The sequence below is a fragment of the Lactuca virosa genome, chromosome 9 (assembly GCF_052849685.1).
Source record: "Lactuca virosa cultivar CGN04683 chromosome 9, Lactuca_virosa_CGN04683_v6, whole genome shotgun sequence".
In the NCBI taxonomy this organism is placed as follows: domain Eukaryota; kingdom Viridiplantae; phylum Streptophyta; class Magnoliopsida; order Asterales; family Asteraceae; genus Lactuca; species Lactuca virosa.
In genome coordinates, this window is record NC_136434.1 from 127,399,217 (window position 1) to 127,417,310 (window position 18,094).

An 18,094-nucleotide genomic window follows, 5' to 3' on the forward strand; every position below is an offset into this window, starting at 1 on the left:
GGGGGTATGCTAAAACATTCACCATACAAGAAATAAAAGTAGTTTTTCAAAACATGTAACAAATAATTTGTGGAAAAGTCTCTAAACCTCATAAATCTTTTAGAAATAAAATTTTGCTTTTAAAATAGTATGTGGGAGCATCATGATCCATATGAGGTAAAAAGATATAATGTAATTACCATTTTAAATAGTACATCAACTTAGCCTTTTAAATATCCTCAAGTTCTTAAATTCCCACAGTCACCAAGCAATCATTTCTACCCAAAGCATGCGTCAAAATAGTATGTTACACTTGAGAAGCCTAGTGAGTCATGTTAAGATTAAACTTTAGAAGAAATATATATACATGAAACACAAGATTTATATACAAATATAAGAACCTCATACTTCATCAAAACTCAATTTTGAACGGACATTGGAAGATCAATAATATAATGTTAATAACAACAAAACTTTATAAACATCACAAGATACATACATACATATATATATATATATATATATATATATATATATATATATACTAACTTTTTTATACTCTTTAAATTTCATTTCAAATAGCATAGGATGATTAGAAAAAATATTAAACTGTTAATCATGATATAACATCTTAGTTACCATCATTAATCAAATCAAATCATCATTTAAGGATGTCATAAACATCATCTTCAATTTGTATGTATTGAAACTCTCGAAAAGATATATAGTGAATTTCTTTGGGGAGGTAGTAATGATGGAAAACCGAAAATAAGATGGGTGGCATGGGACAAACTCATTGCTCCTAAGAAGAAAGGTGAGTTGGGACTAGGGTCGCTACACTCTCTTAATATTGTCCTATTGACAAAATGGTGATGGAGGCTAAGAACTAACCAAGACTCGTTATAGGGTGGTGTTATTACTGGTATCCATCGCTTATTAGATAAGCCATTAAACAACTTGTCTTGTAAAAGCATTGTAGACGTATGGAATAATATGGTTGGAGCCAAAAAGGAAATCCATAAATTTTGTAACAACCCAGTTTTTCAAAAGAAATTTTTCATTTTTAATTATCCAAAACACATTTCCATCATCCACAAAAACCAGTTAAAATTGTTTTCAAAGCATATCAAATACAACTTTATTTCAAAATATTAGAGTGTCCCATTAAATGCCCGAGTGAGAGTACACGGCGCGCCATCAAGCCTTTCCCTTTCCCTTGGGCTCAGATATACCTGAAACAAATCCAAAAATTGTAAGCTAATGCTTAGTGAGTCCCCCAGAGCATATCCCACACAAAATCCACATAACACATATCATATTAGCTATAAAGCTACACATATCACATAAGCCATGCATACAACATATAAGGAAGCCATGAAAACCCTTCAGGGTCTTACACCTAATGCCACGGGAACCCCCATGTGGTCTTATCTGCCATGGGAACCCCCACATGGACTTCCTGCCTTGGGGACCCCCACAAGGTCTTCCTTCCTTGGGAACCCCCACAAGGTCTTCACTACCAAACAAGACATAATGCAAACTATACAAGCAGATATACTAGGATGCCATGGAAACCCTCCAAGGTCTTATATCAAATGCCACGGGAACCCCCACGTGGTCTTCCATGCAAATGTCAAAATATCATATCGCATAATCAATCAACAATCCACATCACATAAAATGGGCCGGCCTTGGTGCCTTAGACCCATTGGTATGGTGAGAAGACTCACCTCTTAAATGATGAACTGAAAAGCTAGAATCAGGTATGTCCGCACACTGCTCCTCCTCAACTTCCTATAACCATCATGTGATTAACTTGTCATAATCCCATAATTACCCTCAAACTCAACTATGGTCAACCCTGGTCAACAGTCAAGGTCAACAGTCCATGTTGACCTCAACTCGTCGAGTACACTCATCAACTCGTCGAGTTCCTGTATGACTCGTTAACTCGTTGAGTTCCTCCTAAGTTCATTCCATTGAGTCCCGCCTCAACTCGTCGAGTCACCCTATTGACTCGTTGAGTTTATCATATGTCTAGAAAACTAAAGTCTGAACGGACCAAAACACTAATGCTTCACTACACTCATCCATAAACTCGGAAACGGGCAAACCCTACCCCGACTCGTCGAGTCAGCTAAGGGAATCAACGAGTTCCTTCAGTCCTTTCCAATTTCAACCCTTTTCAGTTGGATCTATGGTCCCAAACTCCAGATCCAAACTCTCTTAGTGCAGATACCACGTAAAGTTGAAAACTTTACGTGCATGCAAGGCCCTACAAGGCCATAACCTCAAAACTAGGCTGCATAAAGTGAGCAACTTTATGCAATTGGGGACCTTGAGAAGTCCAGATCTGGAACCATATCCTTGTGACAAGTCCAGATCCAAGCTTGACTCCATTTTGCACCAAAAATGGCCATTTACTTCCAAGAAAAGGGATCTAATCATCTAGAGATCAAGGTGACGACTTTATACCTCAAAATGATGGCCAAGACAGAGTAGATGTTGGATCTACTGCTTCTCTCCTTGTTCCTTCCTCTTTAAGATCTAGAATCCTTCACAAATGCCCCAAAATCACTCACAAAAGCTCTTTCTCTCACTCAAGAAGGTTCAAGATCAATCTAGGGTTTTCTCTGGATGTTAGGGTGATAAGGGAGGCCACAAGAGGCGTAATAACTTTTTTAAATAGGGTGTAAACCCTAAAAATTAGGGTTTCTCTTTACAGCTCCTACTCGTCGAGTCGGGGCCTTCCGACTCGCCGAGTAGGACCCAAACCCGGCGTCCCTTAACAATATCTAATCGACGAGTTGGAGCACCCCAACTCGCCGATTCCATGCACAAAACCCTAAAAAATTATAAAAAAAATAAATAAATCAATACCTGGAACAGGCGCCGCCACTGCTCCTCCCCCTCCCTGCAACCTCGGACAATCGGCTTTTTTATGGCCAGTCTGGTTGCAGTGGAAACATATCAAGCCCTTCTTGGGGCAGTCCCTGCTCACGTGGCCCGGCTGACCACACGTATAACACACTGGGTTCGTCCCCCGGCAAGCTCCCCCATGAGATCTCCCACACTTGGCACATCGGCCAAGGCCATGCTGGCCATTACTGGATGAATCTGAGGTCTTAGGCTTTTTAGCCTGACCTACTGCTGTCTGTGCCTGCTCAGGCTACTGCTTGGTGCGGAAATCCAACTCCATCTCCCGCTCACGGGCCTTCTCCACCATCCCATTCAGGGTTTTGCACCCTGTAAAGCTCACAAACTCCTGAATATCATCCCTCAACATGGAATGATACCTCGTCCTCCGCATGTCCTCATCGGTAGCATACTGTGGAATCAACAATGCTCGCTCCCGAAACTTGGCGGTGATCTCCGCCACTAGGGGTGAGCAAACCCAAACCAAGAAACCTAGAAACTAACTAAAACCGACGAAACCGAAACCGAAAAAACCAAAACCGAAGCAAAACCGAAGATTAGGGTTTGAATTTTTTAAAAACCGAAAAATCGGGTTCGGTTTCGGTTTTTATCCAGAAACCGACCCATCCAACCCGAGAAACCGACCCATACTTAAAACCGACAAACCGCCCCAAGAAACCGACCCATCCAACCCGAGAAACCGACCCATACTTGATTGTTTTTTGGTTGTAATAGACTATTTCGGGCTTTGGTTGTAACTTGTAATAGACTATTTGTTGTAAGACTCATGTTTTTTTGAAGTATTTAGCTTAAATTTGGTGTTTTTTGAAGTATTTAACTTGTTGCTTCATTTATAAAAAATGGGTTAAAACCCAAAACCCATGGGTTTAAACCCAGAACCCGTGAATGTATGGGTTGAACCCAAGAAACCGAAAAACCGCCCAAACTGACCTCAGAACCCGAGAAACCGAACTGACCAGAAACCGATCCTATTGGGTTCTGAAAACCAGAAACCGACCATTTATGGGTTGGGTTGGGTTTGGGTCGAAAACCAACCCAAACTAACCCATGCACAGCCATATCCGCCACAATCTCGATGGTCTGCTGGAGCTCCTGGAACTCCCTCACCATCTGTTGCACCTCAATAGCCGGTGCAAACTCCAAGTCAAATCGCTGAAAAAACTCAGCCCATGTCATCTCAGCCACACCGGCTGCTCCCACTTGGCTGGTCACCTCTCCCCACTGATCACGGGCTCTGTCCCTCAGCATACATGAAGCAAAACCCACATTTGTCGCATCAGGGCAAGAACTCGTGCGTTGGGCGTTCTCAATGTCCGCCACCTAGTGTCGGTTAACAATGGGGTCCCTGACCCCGAAAAACTCTGGCGCTCCACACGCCTTGAACTCCCGAAACGAGGGAGTTCGGGCCCTGATTTGGCCCACAGAAATCTCGGCTCTGAATGACTTGAGCCTCTCCTCCATGATCTCCATTATACCCTCCTTGACCGTCCCAAATATCACTGGGGTAGCGTCAATGATGCCCTTCGTAACCTCGGTTGCAATGATGTCGCGCAGCCTCTCATCAATGGGCTCAGTACCGCTGCCCGATCCGGATCCAGATCCTGATCCCGATCCTGATCCTCCTGTCCCAAATTATGTCATCACCATGCTGAACTGAAATTTCATAAACCATAATAATTTGGACATCTATATAGGGAGTCTTCCCACACCAGTCCTCCTTAGAGCTGTCAGATCTAGCATTAGTTCGGGTACACGTCCGGTGCTTTCAGTAGTACGGGCCCAATACTAACTTCCACACCTACCTGTACCTTTCCCCAAAGCTCTACCTGATAACTCCAATTCGTCCCAAAATAAACCATATCCCACAGACTACCGCATATCTCAAATCTCAGGTTGTCCTAAGATTTGCTCTACCCACATCAAACAGATCAATCATAATAGGTTGCCTTTATGCATGCAAATTATACACAGAAAAGGATGAAATAGACTTTCGAATAAAAGATTCTACCCTAGGACCACAACCAGACAAGGAACAAGAAATAAGACCAAATCAATCATTTTAAGGCTATAAGCTCCTAACCGTATACAATCTTAAAAGCATACACATAGCAAAATCCATACGATTATCAAAGCTCAAATATCAGTATAACATGGCTAACACATTTGGGGAACTACTTACTTGGCTCGGCCAATCACGTGCGTTGCACTCTCCTCTTTTCCAGTCTCAAAGTTTTTAACTTTTATTTTTGAAAACAATTTTACCATTTCCTTAGTTTGAGTCCTGACACACCCGAGAGTATGCCCGAATCGCTCAAACCAAGGCTCTGATACCAACTTATAACAACCCAATTTTTCAAAAGAAATTTTTCATTTTTAATTATCCAAAACACATTTCCATCATCCACAAAAACCAGTTACAATTGTTTCAAACCATATCAAATACAACTTTATTTCAAAATATCAGAGTGTCCCATAAAATGCCCGAGTGAGAGTGCATGCCACACCATCAAGCCTTGCCCTTTCCCTTAGGCTTAGATGTACCTTAAACAAATCCACAAACTGTAAGCTAATGCTTAGTGAGTCCCCCAGAGCATACCCCACACATAATCCACATAACACATATCATATTAGCTATAAAGCTACACATATCACATAAGCCATGCATACAACATATAAGGAAGCCATGAAAACCCTTCAGGGTCTTACACCTAATGCCACGGGAACCCCTACGTGTTCTTATCTGCCATGGACCCATTGGTATGGTGAGAAGACTCGCCTCTCAAATGTTGAATTGACAAGCTAGAATCAGGTATGTCTCACGCACTACTCCTCCTCAACTGCCTATAACCATCATGTGATTAACTTGTCATAATCCCATAAGTACCCTAAAAGTCAACTCTGGTCAACCCTGGTCAACAGTCAAGGTCAACAGTCATGTTGACCTCAACTCGTCGAGTACACCCATCAACTCGTCGAGTTCATGTATGACTCGTTAAATCGTCGAGTTACCTTTGTAACTCGTCGAGTTCATTCCACTGAGTCCCGCCTAAACTTGCCGAGTCACCCTATTGACTCGTTGAGTTCATCATATGTCCACAAAACTAAAGTCTGAACGGACCAAAACCCTAATCCTTCACTGCACTCATCCAGAAACCTAGAAACGGGCAAACCCTACCCCGACTCGTCGAGTCAGCTAAGGGACTTAACGAGTTCCTTCAGTCCTTTCCAAGTTCAGCCCTTTTCAGTGGGATCTATGGTCCCAAACTCCAGATCCAAACTCTCTTAGTGCAGATACCACGTAAAGTTGCAAACTTTACGTGCATGCAAGGCCCTACTAGGCCATAACCTCAAAACTAGGCTCCTTACAAGGTTTTTGTGCATGGAAAGGGCTAGGTTGCATAAAGTGAGCAACTTTGTGCAATTGGGGACCTTGAGAGGTCCAGATCTGGAACCATATCCTTGTGACAAGTCCAGATCCAAGCTTGACTCCATTTTGCACCAAAAATGGCCATTTACTTCCAAGAAAAGGGATCTAATCATCTAGAGATCAAGGTGACGACTTTATACCTCAAAATGATGGCCAAGACAGAGTAGATGTTGGATCTACTGCTCCTTTCCTTGTTCCTTCCTCTTCAAGCTCTACAATCCTTCACAAATTCCCCAAAATCACTAACAAAAGCTCTTTCTCTCACTCAAGAAGGTTCAAGATCAATCTAGGGTTTTCTCTGGATGTTAGGGTGATAAGGGAGGCCACAAGAGGCGCAATAAGTTCTTTAAATATGGTGTAAACCCTAAAAATTAGGGTTTCTCTTTACAGTTCCTACTCGTCGAGTCAGGGCCTTCCGACTCGCTGAGTAAGACTCAAACCCCGCGTCCCCTAACAGTCTCTACTCGACGAGTTGGAGCACCCAACTCACCGATTCCATGCACAAAACCCTAAAAAATTATTAAAAAAATAAATCAATACCTGAAACAGGTGTTACAAATTTGGATTACAGGTCAGTGATATAAATAAAAAAGTGGTCATATCAGGTGACAATACCCTCTTCTGGTTAGATGAATGGATAGGTGGTGAGCCTCTTAAAATGAGATTCCCTGATCTATACTAGTTAGAGAGTACTAAAAAAATGCAATGTGGCGGATCACATAAAATCAGATGGATTTGAATGGAAATGGAGCATGGATATTGAAGCTGTTGGATTAGCCCCCACCTTGTCTCAAATCAGTTATGTGATTGCTTCATTTTGCCCGTGTAGTTTGGCTGGCTCTTGAACCTCTAATTTGGCTTCAGATGGTCAATTTACAACCAATCTAATATGATCCAAGTTTGATCTCTCTCCCTCCTACCCTCTTGGTTCTAGAGTCTCATGGATAAAAATGGTCCCGTCAAGGTCACTTGTTTCATCTGGAGAGCTAGCATGGGACATAATACCTCGGTGATGGCCTTGAAAGCAAGGGGTATTCTTATCAGATCCGATATATGTGGATATTGCAATGAAGACGTGGAGGATTAATATCACATTCTAGTTAGGGTGTCAAGCAGCTAGTATCACTCATAAATAGATTCTACAATGGTGTGGGATTAGTGATTGTCACTTTACACATATGGGTGAGCTTCTCGATTTTGCTACCTCCTGGAGACACTGCCCTAAAAAAAGGAAACTATTTATGGCCATTTGCTATGGCATGTTTTGGTGGATATGGAAAGCTCAGAACGAGAGGATATTCCAAAATGCCAAGATATCTCCTACTAAAGTTGCTGATAATGTTATTGCTATGGTATTTCTTTAGTGTAAACATAGAAGGTAAAGAAAGATATCAAATGGGTGGATTGGGTAGTTTCTCCCTTTTTATGTTTGTAACTTGCTAGAAACTCTTATTGTATGATTTTTCCTGCTCTGCCTAGTACCTTGCTAGGTTGGGCTTTTTATTAATCTTATTTTCCATTTCCAAAAAAATCATCATATTTGATTTCCTTGAATGATTTGATCATGGAACACTTAAATCTGTATCCAAATCATATTAGATAACAAATTTCATTATTAAATTTAATCTATATGGATCAAAGAGCGGTCCATAATTGTCTAAATACCCATTGAAACTTAATAATAATAAATTTAGAGAAGTAAAACGTGTTTTCTTATTATTAATAAATCGATTTATAGATGAGTATTTATAACAAGGATCTGAACAGAAATCCTAGAATCCCGATAACAATCAAACAAGAAAAATACCAAAAATAAAGATAGACATAAGCTACATAATGATAATAACGATCCTTAATCTTAATACTCCCTCTCAAGTTGGATTGTGTAAGTCACGAACACCCAACTTGCCACGTAGAAATTTGAACCAATTTGCACCAAGCGTCTTAGTGAAGATATCTACAACCTGAAAATCATAGTGTACAACAAAAGTTTTGATATCCCCATTGTTTACCTTTTCTCGCATAAAATAACATTCCATATCAATATGTTTTGTTCATTCATGATAAATTGGATTAGCTGCAATGTGTCTAGCTACTTCATTGTCACATATAAGAAGAGTTGGACCACTTTACACAGCATCCAAATCTTGAAGAAGCCACCCGAGCCATAAAATTTCGCATGTACTACTTGCCATCGACCAGATATTTTTCTCCTGTTGAAGATGTTGATACTACTGTTTGCTTTTTTGTCCTCCATGAAATTGGTGATCCTCCAATATTAATGAAATATCTCATGCAAAGCCTTCTAGTGGTTGGACAGCTTTACCAGCTAGATTCACAATATGCCATAAGATCTAAAGAACCAGACGAAGGAAGGTATAAACTGTGACCTGTTGTGCCTTTCAAATATCAAAGTATCATGTGAGTAGCATCCATATGCGATTTTCTAGGATTGCTCAAGAATTGACATAGCTGGTTCACTACAAATGTTATGTCAGGTCAAGTAACTGTGAGGGAAAGTAGACATCCCACCAATCTTCTATAACGTGAAGCTCAGTTTATGGGCTTTTATCATCTTTTCTCAGCTTAACATTCTGTTCCATTAGGAAATTTCTATGATTGCTTGCTGAAACACCACAATCTTCTAGAATGTCGAGAGTGTATTTTCTTTAACGTATCACAAAAACTTACTTTGACCGAGCAACTTCAATACCAAAAAAATATTTGAAAAGACCAGAATCTTTAATGCTAAACTGGTTATGCAAATGCTTTTTCACCTCATTGATTTTATTGATGTCATTTCCCATTAACCAGATATCATCAACATAACTAAGTGCAACAACGTGTATATAATTCATCCTAAATATAAACATAGAATGATCTTATTTGCTTTGTAGAAATCTATCTCCATAAGAGCTTCTGTAAACATTTGCTACCAATTTCTTGAAGCTGGACGTAAAACATAGATAGACTTGAGCAATTTACACACCCGATTTTTAACTTTTTCACGAAAACATTAAGGCACCTTCATGTAAACATCTTCTTCTAGATTTCCATGCAAGAAGGTGTTATTTACGTCCATGGTGTACTTCCCATTCTTTCTTTGTGGAAACATACAAGGCACATCTAACAGTCACAAGTTTAGCTGTAAGAGAAAATGTTTCATGAAAATTGATACCTTCTATTTGAGTGTATCCTTTTGCTACCAACTGAGCTTTAAACCTTTCTATTTCTCCATTAGGTTTATATTTAATCTTATAAACCCATTTCGAGTCAACTGCTTCCTTTCCCATTAGTAGTTCCATTAAAGACCAAGTGTCATTTTCTTAAAGCGCGGTTATCTCTCTTTTCATTACCTCTATCCATCTTGGATCTTTCATGGCTTGAGAGAAATATTTTGGTTCATTGTTTGAAGTGATTGCTTATAAGAACGCCTGATGTGTTTTTAAAAATTTATTATAAGGAAAAAAATAAGAAATAGGATATACCAGCTTGTTGGCAGATGCTGAAGAACCTGAAGATGGGATGGGCACGAAGCTATCAATGATGTTGGTAACTTGGTCACGAAGTCTTCCAAATGTTTTCGCTTTGACCGTATGCAAGTACCATGCATGATTCCAGTTTGTTGACCTGTTTGCACTTGAGTATTATTATCGCTATTGGTGGTAGGTGCAAGGGAGTTTAATGGTTGCGATTCAGTGATTTGTGGGTTGTCACCATCACTTGTCTCATCATTCCCATCTAATTTTTCCATTGGAACATCAATCCAACGCATCAACCAGGTGATAATTTACTATCACCTTATGTCATTCATAGTCTTCTCCAAAAGAGAACTTACTTTCAATAAAAGTGACACTACGGGTGATGTGTATTCTTTGATCTTTTAAGTCATAAAGTTTGTAACATTTTTGACCCATTGGCCACCCAATGAAAATGCAAGGTCTCCCTCTCTCATCAAATTTATCATGTTTTCCCACTGTGTAGTGTGTATAAGCTAAGCAACCAAAAACCCATAGGTGTTCACATGTGGGAAATTTCCCAAGGAGATTTCACGTGGAGTTGTATTTTCTAGAACTGGTGTTGGCGAATTGTTTATTATATATGTTGTAGTCAATACACAGTCACTCCAAAATTCAATTGGAACTGAAGCTTGGAATCGCAATGCTCTTCCCATCTCTAATATATGTTTGTGCTTTCTCTCTACAACACCATTTTGTTGTAGCGTATACGGGTATGAGGTTTCTAGTAGTATGCCTTTGTCCTTGTAAAATTCAAGCATGAAACTAGACTTAAATTCTGATCCATTATCAGTTCTTAATCTTTTGATGTTCTTCTTAAATTGTGTTACAATCATCTTATAGAACGTGACTAGTAATTGAGCAGCATCAGACTTATTTTTCATCAAATACACCCACACTTCACGACTGTAATCATCGACAATTGATAGAAAATAATGAGCACCATCAATAGAAGCATATTTATATCCACCCTATATATCAACATGTATTAAATTAAAGCACTCTTTTGTTTTCGAAGAGCTTATTGGAAAAGGAAGTCTATTTTCCTTTGCTCGAATACAAGAATCACAAAAATGACTGCAAGTACATACATCTCCTATTTGTTGTCTCTTACGAAGTACTCCTTCTGAAGTATGCCTAATTCTTCTATGCCAAACGTCATATTTTCTTAGAACTTCCATTGCAACTTTCTTTCATTCAATTGCCAAACGTCATATTTTCTAGTGATATTTGTATATCGACAATTCCTTTGACTTTTACTAGTTTTCAATTGGGTATAGAAAAGAGGTGTTGTTCTTCTTATTATTCATGGCCTTTGACCACTTTGTAATATGAGTTATGTGATCGCTAGCACCCGAATCAATGATCTAATTGTCTTGTTTTTCGACCTTACCAGTCATGTTGGTTGTGGGATTGATCATTTGCTCTCTTAGTTTTGCCAATTTTAAAAGTTAAAGAATATTTTCAGTCTTCTTTTGCAAGAACTGGTGATTGTTATGAGACTTCTCCAGTAACATTGGTAGCTCGTGGTTGTTGTTGTCGATTCCTAACTAATTGATTATTGCTTGTTGTTTACTTTACGGACCACCAATCAGGATAATTGATTAATTCAAAAGACCCATCAAGTGTGTGTCTAGTTTTATGGCAATGTCAACACCATCTATCATCATTCTTTCCATTCTTGCTTCTTTCTTCCTTCTTGTTCAAGTTACCTGAAGAGTTTTCATTGGGGCCAATTTTTGGAGCTATTTTATTGTTGGTGTAGAAAGCGGCAGCTTCTCCAATTGTACTTCGAGAAGAACCAATCTTTTTCTGTTGTTCATCTTGACTTCGTAGATGATATGCATCGTTCAATGTGGGTAGAGGATCAGTACTTAGAATTTGCGTCCTTAGGGCTCCATATTCTTCATTAAGTCCCATCAGAAAGTCGTACAAGCGCTCCTTTTCCCTTGATCTTGTAATTTCTTTTGTGATTTCACACTTCCAACCTTGGCAGGTGCATGCTGGTGTAACGGGCTAATTGATTGTACTTCATCCCAAGTCCCTCTCAGTTTTGTTTAATAACCTAATATCGTCATGTTTTCTTGGAGAATTGTGGTTATCGTTCTTCTTAGTTCATACGCTCTTGGAGCATTCTCTCTTTCAAATCTTTCTTCAAGGTCCAGCCAAATATCACGAGCAGTAACAGCGGATTTTATGTTTGTAACACCTAAAATTTAAAACCAAATGTTTCAATTTTAAATTACGAAAATATTGTTCATGAACCAAGACATCCAAAAACATAAGTGTCAAATACAAATTGTCATCATAAAATATCAGATTATCACAGACTGGCCCCGTAACAAATCTACCAGGGAGTGTACAATCAGACCTTCCCCTTCCCGCGATCCTCGGAAGTACCTAAAACACATAAATCAACAACTGTAAGCATGAGGCTTACATTTGTTGGTAATTTCCAGGAATAGAATGATGGACTAAATACTCCTCTATTTTTTGTTTACCACTTCAAACTTTCTACATTCCTCATATGTATCGTTATGGGTGTCATGGTGAGATGTATTATATGGGTGTTTCTTTAATGTTTGTGTTCCTCTTATGTTCTTTAACCTAACTACCACCCAATATCAATACCTAACCCGATAACAACCATTGGCTAACACTCATTTATCGAGTATGAAAGGTGAACCGTGACTGATAGTTTATATGGAAACATGTCAAGGGTAATTATTTATTTAAATTGTCATTTAAAGTTCGTTTTCACTCTCGATAGATGTGTGTAATTCGATGGTTGTTATCAGGTAATGCATAGAGGTTACAGCACAAAGCAGTACAATCTCAACCCTACCATACCATATCGACATATACATAACAAATAACATATATCCAGCAACAGATAATCATATAAACCAGTTAACAGACTAGCAAACAGATTTACAAATCACTACTGTAGAACATCCTATATACCAGGATCCATAATTAAAGGGGCTGGCATTGGTACGTTCGACCCATAAGAACAGTGAGGAAACTCACCTCACAGTCTGAACAATAGCTGATAAAGTCTCAGCTCTACCCGTCACCTATCCCATCAAAAGTGACCAATTCTCAAACACAATCCAAAATACCCTTAGGTCAAACTTAGTCAAAATCCTGGTCAAGGTCAACAACCCTTAATGTAAAATATCCATCCTCACGTTGTGACCAGACCATGGTCACGTCGTGATAGTACACTCGGTCCGATTCTAACTCGACTCGACCCAACCTAGCCAACTCAGTCAAAGAAATCACCTGAGCTGACATCACGACGTGAGCACCTACTCTCACGTTGTAACACCCATAAAAAATCAATCCAATATAAAACTTTTTCAAACATCCAAAAGCCATTAGTTATTACAAAATGTTTTCAAAATAGTTTAATATCAGAGTATCCCAGAAACCATAAGTCCAAAACACGAGGATGTGTACGGTCACGCCTTCGCCTTGCCAAGTCATCTGAAGCACCTGAAACAATAAACTGAAACCGTAAGCGTGAGTTACCCCCAAAATACCAATACACATACAATCCACATAACAATATCAGCAATATCATGACATAACAAACTGAACAGCATGCAATGGGTCCACAGCTTTACCAACTGGATTACCCCTGGCCCACAGTGTGAGTCTGGATTGCCTTCCGGGCCCACCGCTCACATTGGGATTGCCACCGAGCCCACAGTACGAGTCTGGCATGCCCTACCCGTCCCTCAGCTCGTATCTAGAATGCTCCCGAGTCCTCAGTATGATTCTGGCATGCCTTGCCCGGCCCTCAGCTGATATCTGGAATACTCCCGAGTCCTCATTATGAGTCTAGCATGCCTTGCCCGGCCCTTAGCTCATATCTGGAATACTCTAGGGTTTGTTGGCTACCGCACGGAGCAGTACAACCTCAACCCATCCCACATAACATGTCGACATGTAACATAACTAATGCACATACAGATAATCATACAGTATCACAGGTAGTCCTAAAGGTCTACCCGAATAGCATATCAACTGGCATACATCACTAACTCAAACTCAACATATCAATAACTACTAGTATATCAAATCTAATGGGCCGGCCTTGGTGCCTTAGACCCCTTAGTATAGTGAGGATAACTCACCTGGCACGGCTGAAGTCCGGCAGATAAAACTCGAGTTGCTTGTTGATAGATTCTCGAACTGTCAACATCAAACAATACCCAATTAATAATTGGGTTCCAAGCCCAAGGTCCAACTCACACTACAAAAGCATAAAAGTCAAAAAATGGGCCAAAGCCCAACATATGGCCCAATTTTCCAAATTGGCCCCAAGTCCTCACATGGGCCTTATCATAAAGCCCATCTAATTATTTTGGTCCATTACCTTATTCTTGGATAGCCCAATAATAGTCCAATCGCCAAAGCCCAATAGAAAGGCCCAACTCAAGGCCCATGTGAAATTAGGGTTTTCAAATGAAATGACAATTAGGATTAAGTGTTCCTACTTAACCCATTAAGGACTTAATCCCTTAAGGACTTAATCCATTAAGTCAATTATTGCCTTAGGTGAATTTGCCAATGATTATAATTTAATATTTTGAGTTTGTTAATTAATTCAAGTGCGGGTCCCGATAAATCTTAAAATTAGGGTTTCAAGGCATTAGGGTTTTCCAAACCCTAATTAGGGTTTCCAACCCAATTACTTGCCCATTAATCAAATGGTTGGGCTTTTAGGTCCATTAGGGCTTCATTGGGCCCATTAGGGTTCTTTGGGCCCACGGAAGTCTCATTGGGCCCACTAGGGTTTCATTGGGTCCCCTTTGTCCAAACATCCCAAACGAGTCCAAAAATGCAAACGAGGTACACCGCCACCCAACACGGCGGTCGGTAGCAGGAGGCGGCGGCCACCACCCTACGGTGGTGTTTTGAGCTTTTCTTTTCATTATTCCTACTCTATTACAGTTTTACAAAGCAATCTCAATAACACACACACTAAGCTACACACACAACAATAAAATTACACACAGAGCTACCCTTGTGGTGGCCGGTGGTGGTATATGGTGGCAGCCACCACCTCACGGTGGTGGTGGTGGTGGCCTTTTCTTGGTTTCCGGCTAGACAACACCCACAACATATATTACACACACTACATTAAACCCACGGACCCACCTAACGGACATCACACATACACACAGCCACCTTCCATGGTGGCTGGTGGCGATGGAAACATGGCAGCAAGCGACATCAGCCCTTCAGCTGCTTGGAGCGGTGGTGGTCGACACGGAAAAAGGCAGCAACACACACTCGGCATGCAAGGCACGGACACAGCCACCCATATGGTGGCATCCGGCAGACCAAGCGACTGGCAGCAACACGACAATGGTTGCTCGACGGCGGCAATCACCGTCTTCGACTTCGTGAAAATGGTGCAGCGGCGACGACTTCAGTTGTGTTCATGGCCCGCGCGACGGCGTTCACGGCTCCAAATGATCTTCAGCAGTTTCCCTTTAGGCCGTTCACGGCATCCGGCAGCGAGGTTGGACGCGAGACGGTCGTCTGGTGGCTTGGGACTCAACCGATCGGAGGACAAGAGGGAGTTGAGGTGGTGACGGCGGCTGGAGGAGACACTGTGAGGGTGGCGGCTGAATGGAGTATTAAGGGTTAGGGTTACGGATGGCTAAGGGTTATATACCCGACTAATGCAAACTTTGGCCCATACTGACAGAAATGACCCTTCATTCTCTTCTTTTCTTTCAAAACAAATCCCTTAATTTACCCTTTAAACCCTTGCTCCTATAATTCTCTTCAATATAAGTCCAACAGTTACAAAACAACCCCTCCTCTACAAATTATTCTCAATTAGTATCCATAAATTACCATTTCTACCCTGGCTTCAAGAATCCTTCTCAGAATAAGTCTGATATTTACTCTTTAACCCTCGTAAATCAAAAGTATATCATTTAGCACCCCGAAACCAACACCTCACTAATTATTATTTGATCTTGGGCTATAATAATATAAAATAATCATAATATTACTTCTCGGGGTTCCGGGTTTATCATTAATTATTCTATTTTAAACGGGATGTTACAACTCTCCCCCACTTAAATTTGATTTCGTCCTCGAAATCGTTTCTGATCATCCCTTACACGCCAGACAACTTGAGCAACACGGCCACAACTACGAGCATAACACCAGCCTTTCCAAGGCAACCGTAACCAATCCTTGCATGGTTCTAAAACTGGCTACTTAACTTCTGATATCCTGAGGTTCCCACGAGAAAACAGAATCACAAATCACACACTGCTACCATACCTTTACCAAGGTACCCCTTTTTTTGCATTAGACTTTTACCTTCCCTTCCAAGACGGCCCTCGGCCTCTCTACTTAGTTTCGGCATGCATCAACTTGAGTATCACCCAATGATACCACAACATTCCCGTCCTACCCGCACTTTCGCAACTTGCGAACGATGGGAATTACTATAATCCGGCTAAATTCCTCCAAAAGACTAAATATATCTGCATTTTTGCCAATCCTGGCAATAATCCTGCTAACTCGAAGAATCGAGGACTCAATTTTTCCCCTTTCTGAAGCGAACCCCTTTTGTACTGACAGGATGATGTGTCCTTCAGCTCCCGAAATAACTCACATAAACACTCACACCTGGCCCAACCAGCTAACAAAGCATGAACACTCATACCTGGCCCAATCAGCCTCGGGCTGGAATACCAGGCATGCCTACGACGGGTCCAGTCATCCTCAGGATGGAATACCCTCGTATCATGCACACGTTTGGCCCAATCAACCCTCGGGTTGGAATACCAAACATGTTAGGTTCAATCAATCATAGGGTCCGGTCATCCTCGGGATGGAATACTCGAGATCAGAATACCAATATATATGAAACTCGGGTCTAAACTCATAACTTGAGGTTCAAGGACCTGCCCTTGTATTTCTCACAAAATTTTCTGATTCCTCGCGGCCGATTACGGCTCGCCCGAAACTCAACCATGTGTCCATTCCAAAAGCGCTCAAACAGAAGAAATGAACTACTAAGATCACTAGGCCACAACCTATGACTGGAATACCCCTACAAGGCCCTCAGCATAGGTCTGGATTGCCTCTGAGCCCACAGCATGAGTCTGGTATGCCCTACCTGGCCCTCAGCTCATGACTGGAATGCTCCTGATAAACTATCAACCTTGTCCAAAAGAAAAAACCTAACCAACGTCCTTCACAACACCAACCAGCGCCACGATGCTGAAACCCCACCATGCACGATTCACTTATATAATAAGTTGTTATCCAAGTAAACTCCTACAACTCATGGTCGCACATGACTCTAGAATAGTATGATAGCCGAACTCTGGATCCAATTGCAAACTATAACCCAAACCTGATCAAGCACGTAAGCCGAACCAACCCTATTTCCACCTTGAATACCCACAGATACACGCGAAGAATCACTACCATGCACATATTTGGGAATCCCCTAACTCCATATTTACTCGCCACAATGCCCATACTTGCTCGAGACTGATCCGATTCTACTAATACCGAACTAGTCCGAGAAGACTTCCACGATTATCCTGAAGGTTACCAAAATCCGAGTTCGATATGAATCAAATTTCTATTCCATCTTCGAGGGGAAACATACTCCAATCACTTAGGGAACATAAGCACACTGCATAAGGGAATTAATGATGCGTTCTTAGCTTCTCAACTGTTGTCTCTTGAATTCCTTGGAGAATTCCCGCTCCTTGAGAGGTTCACCGATTAACGCCTGTCCGACCATTTTGGAAACCATAATCTGATTAGCAACAAACAAAACCTTCAATGGCTGACGCTCAACCTGAGAATTCCCAATTCTCCCCCACTTAGAACACTAATCACCACCCACTGGTGTGAAATCGAAACATAACTTAACCGACAGTCCCTGATGCTTGAATGATCTCACACTCAAATCTTAAAGACCAAAAAAATAGATGTTCCAACTAATACGTCAATAACAAGCTATTTCCCTTGGCGCTTCCATCCGCCAATCAATAACGATCACTACAACCGCTGAATCCTGACAATGTTGAATACCCATCCTGTGGGGCCCTGTCTGCAAGCCTCTCACATAATACCCATCTTCCCAAAGTGCTCCAAACAAATCTCGCGCTCTTGGGCTCTAGAAATGATATCATTTAGGGTCTCGCACCCTGACTTACTCACTAGCTCAATCATA

At 41.0% G+C, this 18,094-nt stretch overlaps 1 protein-coding gene and 1 long non-coding RNA gene across 2 annotated transcripts; both read right to left on the reverse strand.

The window, feature by feature from the left end:
- Positions 1–7,852: 7,852 nt before the first annotated feature.
- On the reverse strand, positions 7,853–9,648 carry LOC145139774 (uncharacterized). Its single transcript, XM_079073481.1, has 3 exons — positions 9,461–9,648; positions 9,035–9,202; positions 7,853–7,922 (listed from the first exon to the last, which is right to left on the reverse strand). The coding sequence occupies exons 1-3, from the start codon at positions 9,646–9,648 to the stop codon at positions 7,853–7,855; spliced, it is 426 nt and encodes a 141-aa protein (XP_078929607.1).
- Positions 9,649–13,202: 3,554 nt separating this feature from the next.
- LOC145136221 (uncharacterized) lies at positions 13,203–15,502 on the reverse strand. The gene is made up of 2 exons (XR_013720320.1): positions 15,031–15,502; positions 13,203–14,061 (listed from the first exon to the last, which is right to left on the reverse strand). It is a non-coding gene; the product is annotated as an uncharacterized LOC145136221 (long non-coding RNA).
- Positions 15,503–18,094: the final 2,592 nt, after the last annotated feature.